The sequence below is a fragment of the Vicugna pacos genome, chromosome 27 (assembly GCF_048564905.1).
Source record: "Vicugna pacos chromosome 27, VicPac4, whole genome shotgun sequence".
In the NCBI taxonomy this organism is placed as follows: Eukaryota; Metazoa; Chordata; class Mammalia; order Artiodactyla; family Camelidae; genus Vicugna; species Vicugna pacos.
In genome coordinates this window covers 25727949-25749364 of record NC_133013.1, presented here as the reverse complement: position 1 = coordinate 25749364, position 21416 = coordinate 25727949, and the positions used below count along the sequence as shown (strand labels likewise).

At 49.8% G+C, this 21416-nt stretch overlaps 1 protein-coding gene across 12 annotated transcripts in view; it reads left to right on the top strand.

Annotated features, from left to right (window-relative positions):
- Positions 1-21416, top strand: part of CCDC33 (coiled-coil domain containing 33) — a 91924-nt gene that overhangs the window by 66912 nt on the left and 3596 nt on the right. For 2 of the 12 annotated variants that reach the window (XM_072951014.1, XM_072951013.1), the window contains exons 12-20: positions 14313-14478; positions 14731-14837; positions 15037-15168; positions 15264-15354; positions 16370-16536; positions 16930-17025; positions 17580-17666; positions 19094-19207; positions 19790-19887. In XM_072951014.1, the coding sequence (XP_072807115.1) occupies positions 14313-14478; positions 14731-14837; positions 15037-15168; positions 15264-15354; positions 16370-16536; positions 16930-17025; positions 17580-17666; positions 19094-19207; positions 19790-19861 (1032 nt within the window). In that variant the 3' untranslated portion in view covers positions 19862-19887. Of the gene's footprint in view, positions 1-14312; positions 14479-14730; positions 14838-15036; positions 15169-15263; positions 15355-16369; positions 16537-16929; positions 17026-17579; positions 17667-19093; positions 19208-19789; positions 19888-20049; positions 20552-21416 lie in introns of those variants that run through there. The other 10 variants (XM_072951018.1, XM_072951017.1, XM_072951015.1 and 7 more) reach the window with 9 other exon arrangements.

Below are 21416 nucleotides of genomic sequence, written 5' to 3'. Positions count from 1 at the left end.
TGGATAGATAAAAAATTTTCTCCTGAAAATATCTAACTGCCTGAAGGCCTGTTCTGCCAGTTTTCCCAGAGCACAGAGTGCCTCATTCCTGATCTTTGCCCTGAATTTCTTTCAGGGTGGACTCTAGATAGAATTGGACGGGGGCAACGTTCTTTGTTTTACAGTTCCCCCATTTTGGTCATAAATTTGACCAAGATTTGGGAGGCATTTCATGACCAGTTTGTTCCGCAGCACTCGGAATGCTCATTCCTAGGTCACCTGGGGATTTCGTTGATAGGTCACTCACTGTGTTACCACTAGGCTCTGTTAACAGTAGCCGAAAGTCTCTGGACCCGTGTCTTACTAGTCTGTTACAGTCCAGGAAAAGATTCCCTCTTGTTGCTTCTTCCCGTATCTCGAATTACGCTCTTAGAACCATTGATCATATATAGAACTATGTATCTGGCCAATCATTTCAAGTCACTTAATCATCATTTCTATCAGAGGCTCAGTCACACATTAGGTAATGCAAGAAACAATAACCTGGTAAATAGCAAAATATAAGTAACAGAACTACAACTTCTTTCTTCTCGAATAAATTTCCTAAGAGCCTTAGAGAGGAGAAATCCACCAAGAAGGACTGGTCATAGTAATTGACCATAAACCCAAAAATTGGATTAATTTTTAAACCCTGCATAGGATTCTGCCTACAATATCTACAAATTTGAGTGGTTCCTCTTTCCTTGAGGTTTCCAAAATGTCTTGAGATTCCTGTACCTGCCAGAAGGTACCCTTTCTTATTCACCTGATAAAGCTGCTGGGAATCTAAAAGTTGTCAATTTCTGGAGGGATCAGGTAGAGAGAAAATATAATTGGTTCAATTCTTCTTACAATTGCATAATTCACCCAATTGCTGTAAGTTGTAATTAGCATAAGGGGAGAGGCTTCCTTATATGTGGAAAACAAAGACTGAACAGCCCTATGTAACTAATTCTTATTCATCTTTTGTTAGCAGTTTACAAAGCCATCAGGTTTTTCATTAGAATTCTTTAATTTCTCACAAAGTTCAGCGGTATGATCTGAAAGTTATCAGAAACCTGCACTTGTCAAAGAGTCCTTTCTGTGACTTTCCTTGAAGATGAAGCCTTTTTTACAAAAGCATTAGAGTACAACAATAACTGTCTATAAATGACAAAAGACTTAAAAAAGGCATGGCTAAAGATCTGATTATAATGCAATTGACAAAGAAACTTGATTACTGCTGTAACATGCAACATACCAAGATAATAACTAGGATTATGACTGATAACAGGATATCAAGACAAACCAGATTTTTAGGAATTCCATATCATTTTTAGAATATCTATATTAATAACATTTATCCATGTAGTATAACCCAAGGTTTATCACTGCTCATTTGACAATGTTTCCCATGTGATTTAGCATACCAAATATGCTTAATTAGCTTAATATCTTTCATTGACAGGAGAGAAAACAAATCTCTCGAGGTATTCCAGAGGCCCTCTGGAACACCTCAAAGTTAGCTCGTGGTCAAAAGAACCCCATTCAGAGCTGGATTTTGGAGAAGCTTGTCAAAATTATCAAAAACATTTTCAAACATTTGGTCAAACAGGATCATAGGTCACTGTGAAATAATACTTATTCACTTAACCAAGTGACAATAAAAGATTTCAAAGGCAAATAAAGTTATAACAGATTACTTAAAAGGTAAATAAATTTTACAATCTGTTATCAAAAGCAGATCAATAGTCTAAGAAAACTATCCTCTTCAACAGAGAGAAAACCAAATTTAGGTTACATGCCACCTTCCCTTTAATATTAAAATTCATCTACTCAATTACACTTATTCAGTCCTAATCACATACAGAACTTTTTCCTCAGGGTTTCTTTTCCACAGACCTTCTATAACTCCCCTTTTTTACCTTCAGGTTTTTATTCTATCTTTTCCCTTTCTCTTTCTATTTTGAACTTTTCTTTAGAACAAAATTACTTTCTCTTCCCTTAAGTGCATTTCCATTCTTTATACCTTCTTTTTCCTTGCATAAAAAGATGTTTTCCTTATTAATTTTAGTGGTTTTAATTACACATTTTATTTAGAATTTTTAACCTTTAAAAACCTTAATTCCTAGTAAACACTAAGAAGTAAGCAATTAGGAACTGTCTTTTACATTAGCATTCTGTAGATTGGCAGACTTATATGTACTATTTATAATTTCTACAAACACGTGCTCTCTTATAGGAAATGTCTCAGTGTGGCATCAAACATTTACTCATTGCCCTAAATATCTTTAGTTTCTCTGTAAAAGGAATCCTATATTCAGTAATTAATGTTTTATTTATTTATCTTATTTGGAGGGGAATGAGCTAGATATTTAATAAAATTTCATCACTTAAATTAATTTAGCAAAACTCTGAAGTTTCAAGTCACCAAAAATCTAGAGAAACTATTTTTAAGTAGACAGTCTAAAACATAGTAATTATTTCTAAAGAGTTCACCGTAAAACTCATATCTCATTTACATTTAACTTACTTATAAAAATTTTATCATATCAAGTAATTTTTCTTGCTGACAAATTTTGTAACAGAAATCATGAGATATTATTTGACTTCTAGTAAACCTAGGTACAATAAAAATATTATATTTGATGTTGATGACTCTAAAGATATCTGTATGTGTTAAACCAGCAAACAAACTAGCTTTGATACCCAATATTAATTTAATATTGAGTATTTTCCAGGTCACATGAATTTGAAATTCATTTGAGTTAGTTTCTTTTGTATTTCTGAGAATTTATGTAAGTGTTTAATGCCCTTTAAGCCAATGAAATAGCGATCATTTACAAATTAACTGGTAATAGCATTCGAAGGTAGAGACATATCTATAAGGTACACATAGACATACAGAGACACAATTAGAAATCTCATGGCTTCATTTTAAAACAACTATGAATTATGTGTAATGGTATAAAACTCACTAGTTTGTAAATGACAGTTGGAATAAGTTAATTCTTCCCGAGTTTAGAAAGGCCTCTTTCCTCTTTTTTTCCCCTCAGTCTGAGGAATTAGAGGTGGTCTAGACAAGAGTTTCTGAGAGCCCTGGTGGAACATTTATGTCTCAAAGTCACAGGAAGAAAAAATGCAAGTTCCTCCTAGAACGACTTGTTCCCTTAGGGCCAGAATTCTGAAAAGATGTTTTATCAAGCTGGCTTCCTCTGAGTTTGCAAAACTAGTTTTGGAATGTCAAAAGAGTCCCATCCTGGCCATTTTCAGGACAAGGTTTCCTTCAGTTCCCAATTAAGTAAATACTTGCAAGTATAAGTCCCTGTGTATTGTACCTGAATCTGGTTGAGGTGTGAGTTGGAGACTGGCTTCCTGATGTCCCTCATTTCTTTGAGAAACTTTATTTCCCATTTTGGAGTTGAATTTGTCAGGATAAAATTTGCTAATGAGGCTGTGTACTGGGCTGTGTACGGCTTGTGTGCTTAACTCCTCTAGGTGTCACTCTAGGGTCATTTCAGCTCTTCTCTGTGTCTCAGTTTCTCCCCTGGCAACCTAAAACTGCCGTGGGTGCTTGGAACAAGAGGTGGCTAACCCTTATCTCATGTGTCTCCAGATGAGCAAGTTTTTAAATAACGAATGGGTTTCCCTATGAGACCGCGGCACAGTATGAGGACTCTGTCTCCACCACTCTCGTAAGTTTCTCAGTTGCCTGAGAAAGCCTTAACTGGCTGGAAAGAGCTGTGTCCCTTTCCTTCAGAGCAGAGAGCTCTCATGTGGAATCTTGACTTTTAACCCAGAGAATTCTGTTAAGGTAGCCTAAGTGAGGAAAGATGTTAGAACAACCTCCTACCTAATCACTCAGTCCAGATCGCTCAGGGCCTTTCAACTGAGCAAATCCCAGTGCCTATCAACTGGGCACCTCTAGTTCCTTTCAACTCGGGGGCAGCCCCCCCCAGCCCAGTGCCTTTCAGCTAAGGGGACAAGTACATATTAAACACCAACAAATAAAACTCAAGATCATCAACCAATATTTGGGATGTCCAAGGCCAGGAGAAACAGCCAAATTTGCCTGAACTCACTGAGGAGGGAGATGGGAACAAGGGGCCCTTGCTGATACCAAGACCCTGGATGCTCATAGAGTTCAGTGAAGGACAGAAGTCTGCTCTGGGTCCCTACATGGTTGCCAGAACTGTTGACTGAAAGGAAAATGCACAATGTGAGAGCTGTGAGTTTCAGTTTTATCTGGGGACTTAACTGAGGACTATAGCCCAGGAGACAGCCTCCCAGATAGCTCTCAGGATCTGCTCTGAAAAGATGAGGTGGGAGAGGTTAGTATATATGTGGCTTTGGAGAAGGGGGACTTGTAAGCAAGTCCACATCGTGGTGGAAAGTCACTGTTAGTCGTGAGGAACAGGTATCTCAGGTAATGATTTTAGTGCTTTTCTAAGTATGAGAAGATGCAAGAATCTGGCCTGATAAAATTTTCTCCTGAAAACTTCTATCTGAAGGCCTGTTCTGCCAGTTTTCCCGGAGCACAGAGGGCCTCATTCCTGATCTTTGCCCTGAATTCCTTTCAGGGTGATGGGGAGCAACAGCCTTTGTTTTACAGAAGGAAAGCAGGAGCAGGGATCCGGGGTGAGCAGGGCCCTGGCTCTAAGACCTTCTGTGGCTTCAGAGAGCCCTGTGTTCAGAAGCAGAGCTCCTGGGCTTGACCTCAAGACTGGTGGCAGGTGGAGATGTGATCTTCCAGGGTCACGCTTCCTCCAGACCCCCACGCCCAGGGACAAGGCTTCACCACAGAGACAGCTCTGCCCTCTGCCATGTCTGGCCCAGTGCAGCCTGGAGTGTAGCCTCTCCCATCCAGGCGTGCCCTGGCGGCCTGACCTCAGGTGGACCTGCTCTGGGTCTCCTATCCTCACTCCCGGGTGGGGCTCACGGACCTCCCTGGCCCACCCTCTGGTGGTGATGAAGTGTAAGAGATAACGGAGGAAAGGAAGCAGCTTGTTTACATGCCCACAGGCTTCCATTGTCACACTGTCCCAGACAGGATGAAAGGGAGCTCAGGTGAGTGGCAGTGGCCAAGGGCAGAGGGACCTTGGGTCCAGAGGCACTGGCCTGGGTACACCTGTGTGTAAGGGGCTACTTAGCCACGGTGAGCCCTGACTCCTGGGAAAGCACTGTCCCCTTTCAGCGGGTCTTCAGGTACGTCTGTCCTCTCCACACCTCCCTGAGACAGCCTCCCCAAACTGAGCTCTTGCTCAGAGTTCTGATCTCAGGAACTGCAGAAGCCAGCGCTAATTTGTACAAGCTGAATATTTCCATTTTGTTTTAAAGAAATGTGGCTAATTCCCCTTAAAGGTATTAGAGAACTTAGATTGGCCAAGAGTGGCCTCTCAGACACCCTGAGGGGAACTGCAGGAGCTCTGTCCATCACATGATGGCAAGTCTGGCACGGTCCTTGGCCAGTCCCGGGGGGTCTGCCTGGCCCTACTTCCCCAGCTCAGGACGGCGGCCAGAGGCTGCAGAGGGGAGGACGTGTCCTTCCAGACATCCCTGTCCCCTGGTGGGATAAGGAGTGCCAGGCTGGAGTTGGGGTGGGAGGTCAGGGGTGGTTTCTTGATGGAAGTAGTAAGACTTCGAAGATAGAGAGGAGCCCAGGAAGGCTGGTCCAAGGGCAGAGTGGCCAGGGCTAATTTCTGAAAGGTGGTCTAGTTGTGCTGAGACAGACCACCTTGAAATTCAGAGTTGGAAGTTTATTATGGGGACACATGGGAGCCATTGTAGGCTCCAGAGGCCAGGGAGAATGTTGCTGCATAAAAAACCACCCCAGAACTTCGTGACTTAAGGCAGTAACTTTTTCTTTTATTACTGTATCTCAGTTCTGTGAGTCAGGAGCTGGGCGGAGGCATAGCAGGGAGGGCTGGTCTCAGTCCATGACGTCTGGCTCCCCAGCTGAGATGAGTACAGGGCAGCAGGCCGGAGCAGCTGGGGTTGCGTGGACATCGCTCTCCTGCATGCTTGCCTTGGGCTTCCTCCCAGCATGGCCGTCTCAGGGTAGTGGGGCTTCTTCCCCAGGAGGACAGCAAGTGCTGCAGGAGAGAGGGCGGAAGCTGCAAGGCTTCTGATGACCTGGACTGAGAAGTCCCGGAACCTTGCAATGCTGCGTTCTGCAAAGTCTCTCAGGCTGGTCCGGTTATAAGAGGAGGGAAATTAGACCCCACCTCTCAATGAGAGGAGTCGCACAGCATTTTCAGCCATCTTCCATCTACCAGAGAGGTAGGCTGTGTAAAGTCCAACCATAGGGAAGCAGAGATCCAGGAGGCCTGCCTGAAGGAGGCTACAGCGATCAGACAGTCTGGAACAGTGGGAGGGGCTGCCCCACCCTTGTGCCCTTCTGGGCAGAGGAAAGCCCTGGGGGAGGGTGGATACACTGCATTATTAGCTGGCTTCTCAGGGGCAGAGGGAGGTCATGAGGGAGTAGAAGTGGCCCGTCTTTGTGTAGGGGCCCAGGATCACTAGGAAGCAGGTCTAGCCAGGCCCGAAGGGGTCACTGTACCCCTCTGGCCTCCATGAGTGGTTCTCAGCAGAGGGCACCCAGCAGTATCTACGAGATAAGAGTTCCGAGGCAGGAGGTGTTGGAAGGCAGGCTGGCCTGGAGGAGGGATATGTGTGCCCAGGGCTGGACAGTAAGGCAGCACCCTAAGCATGCCCCCAAGAGCTGTGGGGCCTGCTCAGGCCTCATGCCCCTGAAGCCAGAGCATCTGTGGGAGGCGGGTGCCCTCTGTTGGCCGCAAAGGCAAACCACATGGCAGGTAACTGGCCTGCCAGCCAGGGATCCCTGGGGTGTGGGGACCCAGAGTTTGGGTGGCTGCCCAGGGAGTGGCAAAGTGGGGAAGGGAAGGGTGCGTTCCTGGCCCAGCAAACCCGCCACCCAGGCTGGGCCTCTCCACCCACCCTCTTCACCCACTCCACCCACTGCAGAACCCTGCCGCCCGCAGTCCCTCTGATCCAGACACTCCCCCACCCCTCCCCCACCCCAGGATTCTTTCTTCCCCTCGGAGCACAAGGCCCCGCCCAGCCCCTCAGCCCGCCCCCTGCTCCAGCCCCCACCCCCCATATACCTCTCCCTGACTGGCTCCTGAAGAAAACCATCCCTCCAACCCCCACCTTTCCTCCTCCCCGTGTCCTCAGCTACCTCTGTCCCTTCTCAACCGCGCTGTCCCCCTCCACCCTTCCCTTCCTATCTGCTGAGCTGCTTCCAGTCAAGGCTTTAGAACTGAGTTTCTGTGAGCTTGGGCACACTGCTGCCTTCTAACCTCAGTTTCCCCATCTGAACAACGAAGGTATAAGGACCTTTCTGGTCAATATAGTTGGTAGGGGCCACAGGTATATTTGAACATCCCCACTTGGATGAGGTGCCTCCAATTCCACTATGAGAACTTCTTATTTGTGGAGGGGAGAGGGAAGCATTGCCCTCTTCAGGCTTTTGTGAAAGGTAACCACCACCCCTCTTCCTTAATTAAAGGTCAGAGGGGCAAGGAGGGTGCTGGGCCTCAGCTTCTGTACAATGGGAGCAGCCAGATAATCATACCTTCTGGGCTTGGTACTCAGGGCTATTGTACAAATAATTTTTTGTAAAGCACTCCAAAGCTGATGCGGAGACAGGGGTGGCATCTCCAGGCACCCTATATGCCAGGGCTGGGCTGGCGCTCCTCATACTCCCTGACTCCGCAGCCACCCCTCGAGGCGGGGTTACTTTCCCACTCCACAGATGGGGACACTGGGGCTCGAAGCACAGTTACCACCTTTCCAGAGCCAGAGAGGAGGTGTCAGTGCAGCAAAGGCCACCAGTGCCCAGTAGCAGGGGAGTGATGCAAACCAGGGCCACCTGATGCTTCTCACCTCAGCCGGCTCTGAGAGCTGGGGTCCTGGGGGGGGTGTCAGTGGGTGAGGGATGCAGTGGGCACTCAGGGTCAGGCACAGGTGAATCAGTGTCCCTAGAGGATGTGCTCGCCCAGAGAGGAGACAGGGAAGGGGCTGATGTCCCACCCACACTCTACACCGGGAACAGGCTGGGAACTAGGGGGAGGGGCGAGCAGAGGGATGGGCAGCACCACAACAGGGATCTGGGTCACGGTGTCCTGCATGTTCTCAAGGCTGGGCTGTGACGCAGAGCATGGCCCTGAGCGGGGAGCCCAGCCCAGGCTGTGGGGAGAGGTCAGGGCTTCATTCTAGAATCACTGCTCAGCTGTGGGTGTGGGTGGAGCTGAGGAGGAAGGGCAGGCCCCCTCCCCCATCAGTGCCCCTCAATTTCTGTAAATAGATTCAGGTCAAAGTCAAGCCAGGATCTTGTTCTTCTTTCCTCTGGGCGAAGCCCCAGCCTTCCTCAATCCAGCAGGAGCAAAGAGCACAGGTTTTAGCATGGAGTCTGGGTTCAAAGGCTAGCTTCACGTTTGCAGGTGGTGTGACCTGAACTAATCTGAGTCTCACAGGGTGTTCTGACGCGTCATGGAGGCCTTCAACAAGAATCAGTGTGTGTGTTTGCGCATTTTCAGAGGGCCCTGCCCTGGAGGCGGAGCAGATCTGCCCAGCCCTCCAGGACAGGACTGGATGAGACCTCAAAGGTGAATGAAGAGGCTAAGGTCAGGGCCCAGGAGCAGGGCCTGAGGGGAGCCTCCAAAGCTCAGGGCTGGGAAGGAACCTACTACTACTGAGAGCTGGGAGGGTCCCCGAAGGAGTGGCACTGCGGAGGCTTCCTGTACTTAACCAAACTTGAGCCAGGATTTCATTTATGTTTTAATTCCATAAATGTTTTTAACTTTTTATGTGAAGTATAGCACCCATTCAGACAAATGCTCAAACATAAATGTATCCACAGTGATGAATCGTCACAAGGTGAACACACACATAACCCCCACAAGGCCCACAGGTCCAGGGGGGCGGCATTGCCAGCACCCCAGAAGCTCCCTCATTCCACCCCCCACCAGGGGATCTAATACCCCGATCTCTAGCTCTCTTAAGTTTGCCTATTTTTGAAGAAAATCTGTGTGGAATTGTAGAGTAGGTGTTGTGTGTCTGATTTATTTTGTTCACAGTTACTTTGAGAGATTGCTCCACGTGGTTTCACGTGGCTGTCATTCATCCATTTGCGTTGCTGTGAGTATCCATCTCATCACATGATTGTCACACCGTCCTACTGTGATGGGCACCTGTGTTATTTCCAGTTTGGGATTGTTGCGAATAATGCTGCTATGAATGTTCTTATACCAGCTTCTTGAGGCATTTACACTTGCGTTTTTTGCTGGGTAATATACTCAGGTGCCTAATTGCTAGATTGTAGGCTTAGCACCCAGTTGTCCAAGCAGTTCTCCGAAAGGATGGTGAAACTTCATGTTCCCCCCCGCAGCGATTAAATGTTCCCCTTGCTCTGCGTCATCACCAACATTTGATGTGGTCAGGTTTGTTTTGTTTTTGTTTGGTCATTGTGGTGGCTGCATGGTAGTATTTGCTTGTGGTTTTAAATGACTAATGAGGGTGGCCACCAATTCAGATCCTTATTGGCTTATTTTGTTGAAGGCCAGTTCAAATATCTTGTCCATTATTCTATTGCATAATCTTTTCCTTTTCTTTTCAATTGAAGTATAGTTTATAATGTTGTTTTAATTTCTGGTATACAGCACAGTGGTTCAGTTTTATGTATATATATATATATTCCTTTTCATATTCTTTTTCTATTACAAGATATTGAATATAGTTCCCTGTCCTAGAAAATAGGACCTTGTTGTTTACCTACTTTATATATAGTGGTGTGTATCTGCAAATCTCAAACTCTCAATTTATTCCTCTGTCCTCTCCTTTCTCCCTGGTAACCATAAGTTTGTTTTCTATGTCTGTGAGTCTATTTCTGTTTTGTAAATAAGTTCATTTGTGTCATTTTTTTAGATTCCACATATAAACGATATCATAGGGTATTTTTCTTTCTCTTTCTGGTTTACTTCGCTTAATATGACAACCTCCAGGTCCATCCATGTTGCTGCAAATGGCATTATTTTATTCTTTTTTATGGCTGAGTAGTAGTCCATTGTATATATACATACCACAACTTCTTTATCTAATCATCGTTGATGGACATTTAGGTTGCTTCCATGTCTTGACTGTTGTAAATAGTGCTGCTGTGAACTTTGGGGTGCAGGTGTCTTTTGGAATTAGAATTTCTTCAAGATGTATACCCAGGAGCAGGAATGGGATTGCTGGATCATATGGTAAGTCTATTTTTAGTTTTTTAAGGAATCTCCATACTGTTTTCCATAATAGCTGCACCAAATTACATTCCCACCAGCACTGTAGGAGGGCCCCTTTTCTCCACACTGTCTCCAGCATTTATCACTTGTGAACGTTTTCATGACGGCCATTCTGGCTGGTGTGAGATGATACTTCATTGTAGTTTTGACTTGCATTTCTCTGATAATTAGCGATATCGATCAGTTTTCATACGCCAGTTGGCCATTTGTATGCCTTCACTGGAGAAATGCTTGTTTAGTTTTGTTGTATGAGCTGTTTGTATATTCTGGAAATTAAGCCCTTGTCTGTCATATCATTTGAAATATTTTCTCCAATTCTGATAGGTTGTCTTTTTGTTTTGTTTATAGTTTCCTTTGCTGTACAAAAGCCTGTAAGTTTGTTTAGGTCTCATGTGTTTCCTTTTGCTTTTATTTCTATTGGCTGGGTAGACCACCCTAGGAGAACATTGCTAAGATTGATCTCAGAGAATGTTTTGCCTGTGTTTTCTTCTAGGAGGTCTATAGTGTCCTGTCTTGTGTTTAAGTTTTAAGCCATTTTGAGTTTATTTTTGTGTATGGTGTGGGTAGTCTAACTTCACTGATTTACATGCAGCTGTCCAGCTTTCCCAACCACTTGCTGAAGAAGCTGTCTTCTCTCCATTGAATGTTCTTGCCTCCTTTGTTAAAAATTCATTGACTATCTTTCTCTTATCAATTTGTAGGAGTTACTTTTATATCTGAACACAAGTCCATTGTGGTGTTTGTTGCAAATATCCTCTCCACTTTTCCTGCCCATTTCACCCCCTTACTGATGTCTTTTCATGAATAAAATTTCTTAATTTAAATGTACCCAACTTATCAATCCTTTCAATTCAATTCTACTTTGTTAGTATACGTGTGTCTTGTTTTGAAAAACCTTTCCATACCTCAAGTTCATGAAGATATTCTTATCCTTGTCTTCCAGAAGCTCTGTTGCCTTACCTTCTGCTTTTAGATCTTTAATCCATCTGTTTTATTTTTGATTGTGATATGTAATAGGAGTCCTTTCTTTTTGTTCCTATAGATACCAAAATGATGCAACACCAGGTGTTGAAATGACAGTCCTTTCCCTGCCACCCTGTAACACCATCTTTGCCATAAATTAAGGGCCCATATGTGTGTGGCTCTGCTTAGGGCTCCCTCTTGTTTTCTTTGGGGCTGCTGATCAGTCTTTACCCTGTCCTAATTACTGTGGCCTCAAGTCTTGATAGCTGATGGAGCAAGCCTTCCCACCTGTTCCTCATCAAAAATCTTTTGGCTACACTTGCTCCTTTTATTTGTCATAAAATCAGCCCGTCTATGTCTGCACATATACACAGAGCACTATGATTTTAATTGGAAATGCACTGAATCTATAAATCAATTTAGGGAACAACTAACTCTTTAAATTATGTGTCTCTCAATTCATGAACATGGTATGGCCCTCAATGTACTTAGGTTTAAATTATTTTTAAGTGGATGAATAATATATGGATACATTAGTAAAAATGCAAAAAATAGAGATGAAACAAGTGTTCCTTTCTCTTCCCAAACTGAGCAGTAGCCACAGTTACTATACATCTGTATGCAGGCACGTGTGCACGCACACACGCCAGTTATGGACGGGTTCATGTTAATTTGCCACCTTTTTTTCACTTGACAATAGAATGCAGGCATCTCTGTGTCAGAACAATTGAATCTAGGCCGTTCTTTGTAAACACTGCTTGTACCCAGAGGCCGAGCGTGCTGTCGAATGAGACTGCAAACTGCACTACAGGGAGCATCCCTGCACATGTCTTCTTGGATGAGTGTGTTTTCCTCTAAAAGCGAACCCTAAAGCAAAGAACCCCACTGGGACACTGCTGTACTTGTTCAGAGAAGACAGGATTAGAGGCAGAACTAGGCTGGGGAGGGAAAGGAGGGGTGAATTTCCTTTTCCAAAGTATCGCGTACTTCCTCTTGACAGTCTGCCGGGCCTCGCAGACCACTGTCTGTCATGGGGCTGCTATAATTCAAAGGTTAAGAGCACAGCAGGGGTGGAAACAAGGGAGCCCAGGATGAGGGCAGAAAGGAGGAAGAGGGGCTCGGGCCTGTTGATTAAAGCAGCCGCTAGAACAGAAACGGGGTGGCATGAGAACCGCTGCCCCCAAGCCCTGCCTGCCCTGGGCAGGGCCCTGCACCAGCCGCTGCACACACACTGACTCTGAGCTTCCAGTGGTTCCGTACTTCTCCTGTAAGACGAATCTGAGGCTCAGAAAGGCGAAGGGGCCTGTCCAAGCTCGCTCACTGAGTCAGTGGCCCAGCTGGGTTTCTCACCCAACGTGGGTGAGTCAGCTCCATGGTTTTTGCCCCTTTCCTGGGGCCTGACCACAAAGCCCTGTGTGCGTGGTCTCTGGGCACACACGATGCTGTCTGAGGACACCAGATGGGCAGATCTGGAGGAGCCAAGACCTGAAGCTTCACTGGGGAAGGTGCTGGGGAGACGGGCCCAGCACTGGCACCATTTAGAGGGAGTTCAGCCAGAAGAGTAGACAGCAGCAGATGACAAATGGTGTCTGATGAGCCCCTGCTGTCTGGAAACCCCTCCCCAGGAAGCCAGTGGCCCACCGTGCAACAGGTTGGAGGCAGTGGCTAGGAGCCAGGTCACATCCCCAGTCAGCATGGGGCCCAGGTGGGAGCTGGGGACAGAGCTCTGCTTCCTGAGGATTTGGGAGACCATTCCTGGCTGGGCCTAGGAGTCCCCATACCCCACATGCAAGGCCCCCACAGCCTAAGGAAGGCCACAAGCCCCCAGGGCTTAGCAAACTCCTACTGGTCTTGCTTCCCTCCTCCCTCTCTGCTACCACACCCCACCTAGCTGCCATCTCCTCCCCTCCTACAGACTTTTCTGGCTTTGCATTTTGGGTCCCTTTTTTGTATTTTGCACTGTTTAGATTTAAGAAACTCCCTTTACAAAACCTTTTTAAAATAACAGAAAGGAACATCTGTTTATAAAACAAATGCATGTAAGTATAGCCTATTAATTCTCCTACGCACAGAGAAGGGCAGACGTGATTTTTTTCCCCCAAATTGAGATCATACTGCTCATTCTTTTCAGTAGCCTGCTTTCATTACGTCCCAACGTATTTGTGAAGTTCCCACGTATGGTCATCGTGGCAGGACCGCACAGCCCTTAAGAACACAGACTCAAGTGCCAGCAGGACGGGATTTCAGCCCTTGGCTCTGCCGCTGGTTAGTTTTGTGACAGAGCAAGTTACTCACTTCTCTGGGCCTTGTCTTCTGTGTCCATCAAGTGAGGCTAATAGTACCCACCCTCGTAGGCTGAACGAGGGAGGCGGGCCTCACCTGGACCACAGTAAATGCTCACTGAACACCAGATACTAGGACTATCCTAATGACAGAGCCCCATATCCTGGCCTCACCTCACATCCTAGGTCCTGTACCTGGATCCCAGCTGTGACTCCGAGTCCTTATCTGGGTCTCCCAGGCCTACCCTGTGTCCCTTCGTGACCCCTGGGCTGGCTTAGGGACTGGTGCTGGGGGTCAGCTCCCAAGTGGCCTTCAGTGGGACTTCTGAGAGATTCTTCTCTGGTTTCTCAGTGATATGAGGAAGAAGAGGGGTTAGAGAAGGGGGAAAGGAGAAAGGAGCAGGCAGAGAAATGGCTCCGATTTAGCCAGGCCCTGGAAACCTGGGCCCAGAGCATTTCAAATCTCTGTGGCTCATGGACTTCCTCAGCTGGTGTCTGTGTGCAGGGTCCCCCCTAGTTGGCATCCCAGGAGGAGATGTGGCCCCTGGAAAAGCCCACTAGCATGGCTGCTCTCATGAGGTCAGGGAGGGGGAAGACCCTGACATAACCACCCCTCCAAGAAGTTGCTAAGACCTGAGGGCGCTGCTTGGGGTTCACTCTGTTCTTTGGACTTGGGAGTGACCCGCTGACTTCCAAATGTGGGTACAGGTGTCAGATGGGGGCTACAGTGGGGCTGGGGGCTCAGCTCTGAGCTTGGGGTCCACAGGAGATGAACAACTACCGGCGGGCCATGCAGAAGATGGCAGAGGACATCCTGTCGCTGCGGAAACAGACCAGTATCCTGGAGGCAGAGAACCACATGCTGAGGAGTCAGCTGACCCAGGAGGAGGTGGAAGAGGAGCCGAACAACACGGAGAGGGCCCGGAACCCAGGTGAGGGCGTACAGGCCACTGAGGGCATCTGGGTGCCCGCCAGAGCCCAGGATCTGGATTGCAGGACAGGGTGGTGGGAGCCTTTCCCAGGCATGCATGCTGCTGGACTCAGGCTGGTAGGAGCCTGGCTGTCCTTCTGGGATGGGAAATGGAAAATTCAGTTCTGCCTCAAGTCCCAGGGCTGAGAGACACCTGCCCACCACCCCCTAACTGTGCCAATTTGAGTTAGGAGCTGCCTCCTCCCTGAACCAGCTCCTCCACCACCACCAGCGTCCATGAAGCAGAAACTGCTCCTGAGTGAGCTGGAAATGAAGAAGCTGAGGGACAAGGTGCAGCATCTGCAGAATGAGCTGATTCGAGTGAGCTGGGGCATGGGGGGCAGAGGGGAAGGGGGCTCGGGAGGGAGAGTCTGAAGAAGTGTCTGGTGGCAGAAGGAAGAGGGACATAGGAGGATGGGGGCAAGCGCAGCAGAGGACTGGACAGAGGGTCCTAGGGTTGACCCTTGGGGCCAAGGACACCCCTGCTTTCCCTTCTTCCTCCTCCCTCCCCCACCATCAGAAGAATGATAGAGAAAAGGAGCTGCTCCTCCTGCACCAGGCTCAACAGCCACAGGCGGCGTTGCTGAAGAGGTACCAGGACAAGCTGCAGAAGATGAAGGCGCTGGAGGAGACCGTACGGCACCAGGAGAAGGCAGGTGCCGGAAGGGCCAGGCTGTCTGGGCCCAGCCCCAGACAGGAAGGTGTGGGGCCCCCTGGCCAGCCCAGCCTCTGTGCTCTGCCCTCCAGGTGATCGAGAAGATGGAGCGGGTGCTGGAGGACAAGCTGCGGGACAGGAATGAGCCCCTGCAGAACAGGCTGCAGGGAAAGCCCAGCGTGGGTGAGTCGGCTCCCCGGCTTTTGCCCCTTTCCTGGAGGCCCCACCTTCCTGGAGCCAGTCCGTTTCAGGAGCACCTTCAAATTGTAGCCCAAAGTGCTGGTCTCCTGCTCATGCTCATCCAGGCACTGAGTGCTTCCAGAGGTCTCCTAAGCTCCCTTCTCCTGCCAGGGAGCCCCTCAGGGCGCATGGGGACACAGTGAATGAACCAGGCTAGAAAGGGCCCCAGAACTTCCAGGAGAGTCCCTGGGACTAGAGCAGGCAAAGATGGGCTGCCCCGCAAAGGAGGGCTGTCTGGGGCAGTAGCTCCCAACTTCTTAACTTCAGGACCCTTCAGATGGTTTGCTCATTTCCCTGTATCTTCAAAGCGTCTGCTTCTACAAAACGAACAAAAAATATTTTGGTTAAATCAATGATTTGTTTTCTCCATTGATGTTAAACAAAGCCACCTAGAACTGCCAGTCAGAGGTGGCGCTGGTAAGCAGGCACAGCACAGCAGGCTAGCCTAAGCAGAGGATTTCCTGCAGCCCATCTGTGCCACCTCACCCAGGACCCCTGTGAGCCCAGCCCTGTGTCAGCCTTCATTGCATGAGGGTGTCATTGCGGAGGTGGGGGCAGTTTGAAGGCCTTTAGGAAGCCATGAAAGCTGGGCCTGCCTTTCAGGAACCCTGAGGTTGAGGTGAGAGATGAGAAGGTAACCTAGGGAAGGGAAACGGCCAGGTGCTGGCCCAGGGACTGATGATGCCAGGAGCAGAGAACGGAGGAAAGACAGAGGTGAAGAGCTGAAGCAGACCCAGGACAAATGGTGGGAGAGTGATTAGGGAGAACACTGGGGTCAGATTCTGAAGAGCCTAGAACAATGGCCCAAGGAATGTGGACCTGATTCCACCAGCAGTAGGGAGCCATTGAAGGCTTGGGAGCAGAGGCGGCAGAATGAAGTAAAATGCTGAGGCAGATGGGGCCAGGGACATGGAGGCAGGAAAGCCCACCTCATGAACACGTGTGGCCACATTCACAGCCTTCCCCATGCTCTCAGCCCCTGGCCTTCCCCCGGCTCCTACGGGAGAGAATCTGCCTGTTGATCTTTATTCAATGCTGCTGGCGGAAAACTCGAGGCTGCGGGCAGAGCTGGACAAGAACCGCCACCAGTCAGCACCCATCATTCTGCAGCAGCAGGCCCTGCCGGTAAGAGCCAGCAGCACAAGCTTGGCACGGGCCTGTCTGCACAGGTTACCTACCAGGTGCCCAGAGATCACCTATGGCACAATCCGCTGAAGCCCAAGACCAGGAGCTTGATTTCCCAGGGTCTCCAATATGCCTGGAGTCTCCTGGAGAGCCTCCAGCTCTCGGGCCTTGACTCTGTTTCCCTGGGGAGCACACGCAAGTCTGAAACTGTCACCCTTCCCCTCGCCTGGTACCCCGGGAGGGAAAGCGAGCCCCTAGCTGACCCTTGACCCCTGGCCCCATGTGCCACCTGGCTGGCCTGCAGTTGGGCTCCACACAGGCCTCTCAGAACTCTGTTCTGGAGCATTTCCTGGGATTCATACAGCCTTGGAGAGCCCTTTTCCCCCATCCCAGGTGGACCCTGGGGAGTTGGGACCAAGAGGAGACCTGGCAGAGAGGCTGCAAGAGACAGATGGCCCAGGCCACTCCAAGGGCAGCCTGCCCGCACAGGTGGGTGTCCCTGGCCCCCCTCTACTTCCAAGGCTGTTACAGGTCCCCCTGCTTTATGCAAACTCGAAGACAGGACCTTAGGAATCACAAAAGAGGGGTGAGCTGGGCACAGGAGAGCTTTTCTCTTCATCCCGGGACTTGCAGGAGGTGAGTTCTTTTTGAAAGCACACCTGATGCATGGACATCCAGGTAAAGTGCGGAGGTTGGGGAAGCCCTGCTTTACAGACAGAGCCTTCACTTTACAAAAAGACCCTCAGCTCACGATTCCTTTCTGGGCACTAACCTAGCGCTCCCTAGTGCATTTTGCATTTAAAAATTGTGCAAAAAAAATCATACACTAAGAATCTGTGAGGAGAACAGCTGTGAAAAAGGCACATGCTGTACCAGGCCTGAATCTCTGGGAAGGGGATTTGGCTCTGGGTCTGAGGCTCTGCACTGGGGAGCTGAATTGGGAACTCAGACCTGGCTAATTTCTCCCTCAGTGTCACCTGGCCTCCTGAGCTCACACTTAGTCCCCAGCTGGGACCACGTGTGACTTTCTCCTTTGTCCACAGGATCTCCTTGCCAATAATTCAGACAAGTTTAACCTCCTGGCCAAGCTGGAACGCGCTCAGAGCCGGATTATTTCCCTGGAAAGCCAGGTAGGTGAGGTACAGGGGTCACACAATTCAGATAGCCTCACCACTCAGCCTGAGACCAGGGTTGGGACTCCATGTTCGCCTAGGGTCGAGGCTCTCTGCGTGAACAGGGCCAGGACTTCCTGTGTGAGGAGGGTGAAGACTGTGTGTGTGACAAGGGTCGGGTTCCATGTGTGACCGATGTCTGGGCTCTGGGTGAGTCCATGGTTGCATTCTGTGTGAGAAGGGGCCGGGCTCAGTGGGTGAAGAGGGTCGTGGTTCAGTGTGTGTCCAGGATAGGGGCTCAGTGTGTGAGGAACGTCAGGGCTTCGTGTGTGACTGGGTCGGGGCTCCAAGTGTGAGAAGAGCGTGGGCTCAGTGTGTGACAAGATTTGGGGCTCCATCTGTGAGGAGGGTCTGAGCTCAGTGTCTGAGGAGGGTCAGGGCTCCGTGTGTGACGAGGGTGGGGACTCCCTGTGTGAGGAAGGTTGGGGCTCCACATGAGACCCTGGCTGGGTATCTGTGTGTGAGGAGGGTCAGGCTACTTCTGTGACCATGGTCTGGGTTCCACATGTGACCAGAGTCAGGGCTGAGTGTGTAGCCAGTCTTGGGGTTCCATTTGTGAGGAAGGTCAGGGACCTGTTTGTGACCAGGTTGGGGGCTCCCCACGTGAGGAGGGTCGGAGCCCCATGTGTGAGGAGCTTCGGGGCCATGCGTGTCCAGGGTCGGGGCTCAGTGTGTGACCAAGGTTGGGACTCTAGTGCCAGGAAGTCAGGGCTCCACTTTTACAGGGTCAGGGCTCCCTTTGTGAGAAGGGTCAGAGCTCCTGCGTCAGCAAGTTGGGGCTCACTGTGTGAGGAGTCAGGGCTCCGTGTGCGACCAAGGTTGGGGCTCCTGGTATGACCAGAGCCTGGGCTCAATTGTGTGGCCAGTTCTGCAATTCCGTTTGTGAGGAGGGTCAGGGCTTTTGTGTCAGAAAATCAGGGCTCATTGTGAGAGGGGAGTCAGGGCTCCATGTATGACCGGTGCCGAGGCTCAGCATGTGAAGACGGTCGGGGCTCTATGTTTCAGGCAGGTCAGGGCTCAGTCTGTGTTCAGGGTCTGGGCTCTCTGTGTGAGGAGGTTGGGGCTCTCTTCTGGAGGAGAGTTGGACTCTGTGTGAGGAGGGATGGGGCTCAGCATGTGAGGAGGTTCTGGGCTCATTTGACTAGTGTTGGGGCTCGGGATGTTGGTGGAACTCAGAGATGTTCCATCAGTCTTGGTTGAACTGTCACCTGGTCCGTCTCCACCCACCCCTGCCACCCCCATGGTCTCTTGGAAAGACAGCAAGCCCATATTGCCCAGGGTTTTGGTTTTTGCCCAGAGAGCAGGCTCAGGCTCTGGCTGTCCCAACTCTCTGGGATGGGCCTTGCTGCCAGTGGTTCTCCACCTCTCTCTCTCCATGTCTGTAGTTAGAGGAATCAGCTCGGCGCTGGGGACGAGAGAAGCAGGACTTGGCCACACGGCTGCAGGAGCAAGAATACGGCTTGAGGCACCCCTCAAACACCATCACCGCAGACCTGCCCGTGAGCGATCCCTCTGGAGGAGTTCCTTGGTGTTTGGGTGGCGGGACTGGCAGCCACCCCACTCCCAGAGTCACTGGGCCTTGTGAGAAAGTACCCAGGGGGTCCTGCTCCCTGACTAGTAGTCAGAAGACCTGGGCTCCACTTCTGCTCGGCTACCAGCCAGAGCCCTTGCCCCGTCTCAACCCCTCACCTGTCTCAGGGGAATAGAAAGCCCTGCCAAGACCACCACCTCCCCTTCAGGTGGTGGTGAGAGTCAAAGACAAGACCGCTGTGGTCGGTAGGGCGCCCCATGCTCTGGCACTGTGTCCTTTAGGGCTGGATCTGCTCATGGGCAGAGTAGCTGTAGCCCCGCCCCACTCCACGGTGCCTGAGATTCTCGCAGGAACACACCCTTCTTGGGCAACTGCAGTGCTGCAGCCCTGCCAGGGGTGGGAGCACGCTGCCAGAGAGAAACACTGCTGGCTTCCCAAGAACGAATAGGCCAGTTTACAGCTGCCCCGCAGCACTGGGCCACCCAGGCCCCAAAGCGAAAGCCCTGATGTCTCCTGCCCTTGAATGATCAGTGCTCTTCTCATTTCCAAGCTCCTGGAAAGGCCTGAAAAGGACGGGGGACTGAGGGGAGCACAGGGCTGCCTTCGCAAACTCACCCACTGAGCCCCGGAGACTCTGGGGGAATTTGGGTATGACCTGCTGTGGTTAAATGGGTTTGGGAATCCTTGAGAAGTCATGACCTACTGGGTTTTTGATCCTCTGAGTCATGGTTTGCCAAGCAAGATGCATTTTAATGGGTCATCCCCCAGGGACAGGGGCATACTCACTTCACCTTGCTTTGCCCACCACAGAACCCCTCTACCCTCTCTAAGGACCAAAGGCGACCCTCCAAGCTGGACCCCTTGATGCCCAGCTCAGAGACTAAGCTCAACAGGCTCTCAAAGTCCCAGCAGACTGAGCCCCAGGAGACCTGAGGCCTGGAGCAGGCCTCCCTCCCTGTGTGCTGGGGAGTCTCACCCTATCCCCTAAAAAAGACTTTATTAAATGCTGTAGGTCAGTGAGCAGTCACCTCTTTCCTGGAGCAGAACAACCTGGGGGGCTGAAGCTTCCTCCTTCCAGACCCCACTCACAGGGCCCGGGCCCTCTGCTGTAGCCCAATAGCATCCTGCCTGTCTCAGAAGCTACCGTCTTCGGAGAGCCAAAGGCCACAGTGGATCCAGGAAAGGCGGGGTGGGGCGGGTAGAAGAGGCCTCCCAAAGCAGGAACCAGGGAGACAGCCCTGTCGAGGTCCCCAGAAGGACTGAGACTGCCAGAGGCCAGCTTTGTCGGGAGGTGTGAGGGATGTTGGGACTTTCTACCTGCCCCCAAACATCTTACATATCTGAAATCCCTTCTTTCAAGTTTGGTTTATCTGTTTCTTGGGAAGGGAAAGACTTGAAATGAAGCCTGCTTGTGACAACAGTTACATGTTAGTATGAAATACCCCATTCACCAGGGCTAGGCTGAGCTGGCAGTGTTGTGTCCAAATGTAGCCAGGGACAGAAAAGCAGATGGAGCCAGAGGAAGGAGCCCTCTACTGAGAGTTAGGAGGCCTGCCTTCTAGTTACAAGCATACTGTGTGACCTTGGGTGACTCAAGCAACCTCTCTGGGCTTCAGTTTCCCCATCTATCCCCAAAGAGCTTAACCTCTTTGACAGTAAGGCCCCTTCCAGCTCTAATATTTCTCAATCAAAGATGACTCAGGCCCAGAGGAAGGAAAGTAAGGAGGAAGGAGAGAGAAAGACAACAAGGAAGAAGATTGTGATAGGAAAAGCAGAAAGGCTCCAAGAGTGGATTCAGAACCCGCAGGTCCTGGTAGAAGAGGCCAAGACGGCTGGGCTCTGTCCTGAGTGGGACTACCCTGTCTGCCTGCAGGACTTAGCCTCGGATAGCCAAGAACCAGGAAGGATCAGGCACCTGTTCAAGTTGGGAGGGGGTTAAGGAGGCTGAAATTGGGACCACTATCAGGCAATCCAAATAATGCACCAAAGACTCTACCCCAGTGTCCCTGACCTATACCCAGAGCTTAGACAAGTGGGCACGTCCACTGGAAGAAGAAGTTAAGGCCTAGGAAAGCCCAGAAAAGAGTCCAGTGGGGTGGAGGAAGCATGCTGCCCTCACATTTCCAGGGTCAGCCACCTCACACCAGCCCCTCACCCACAGCTCCTCCACTACACTG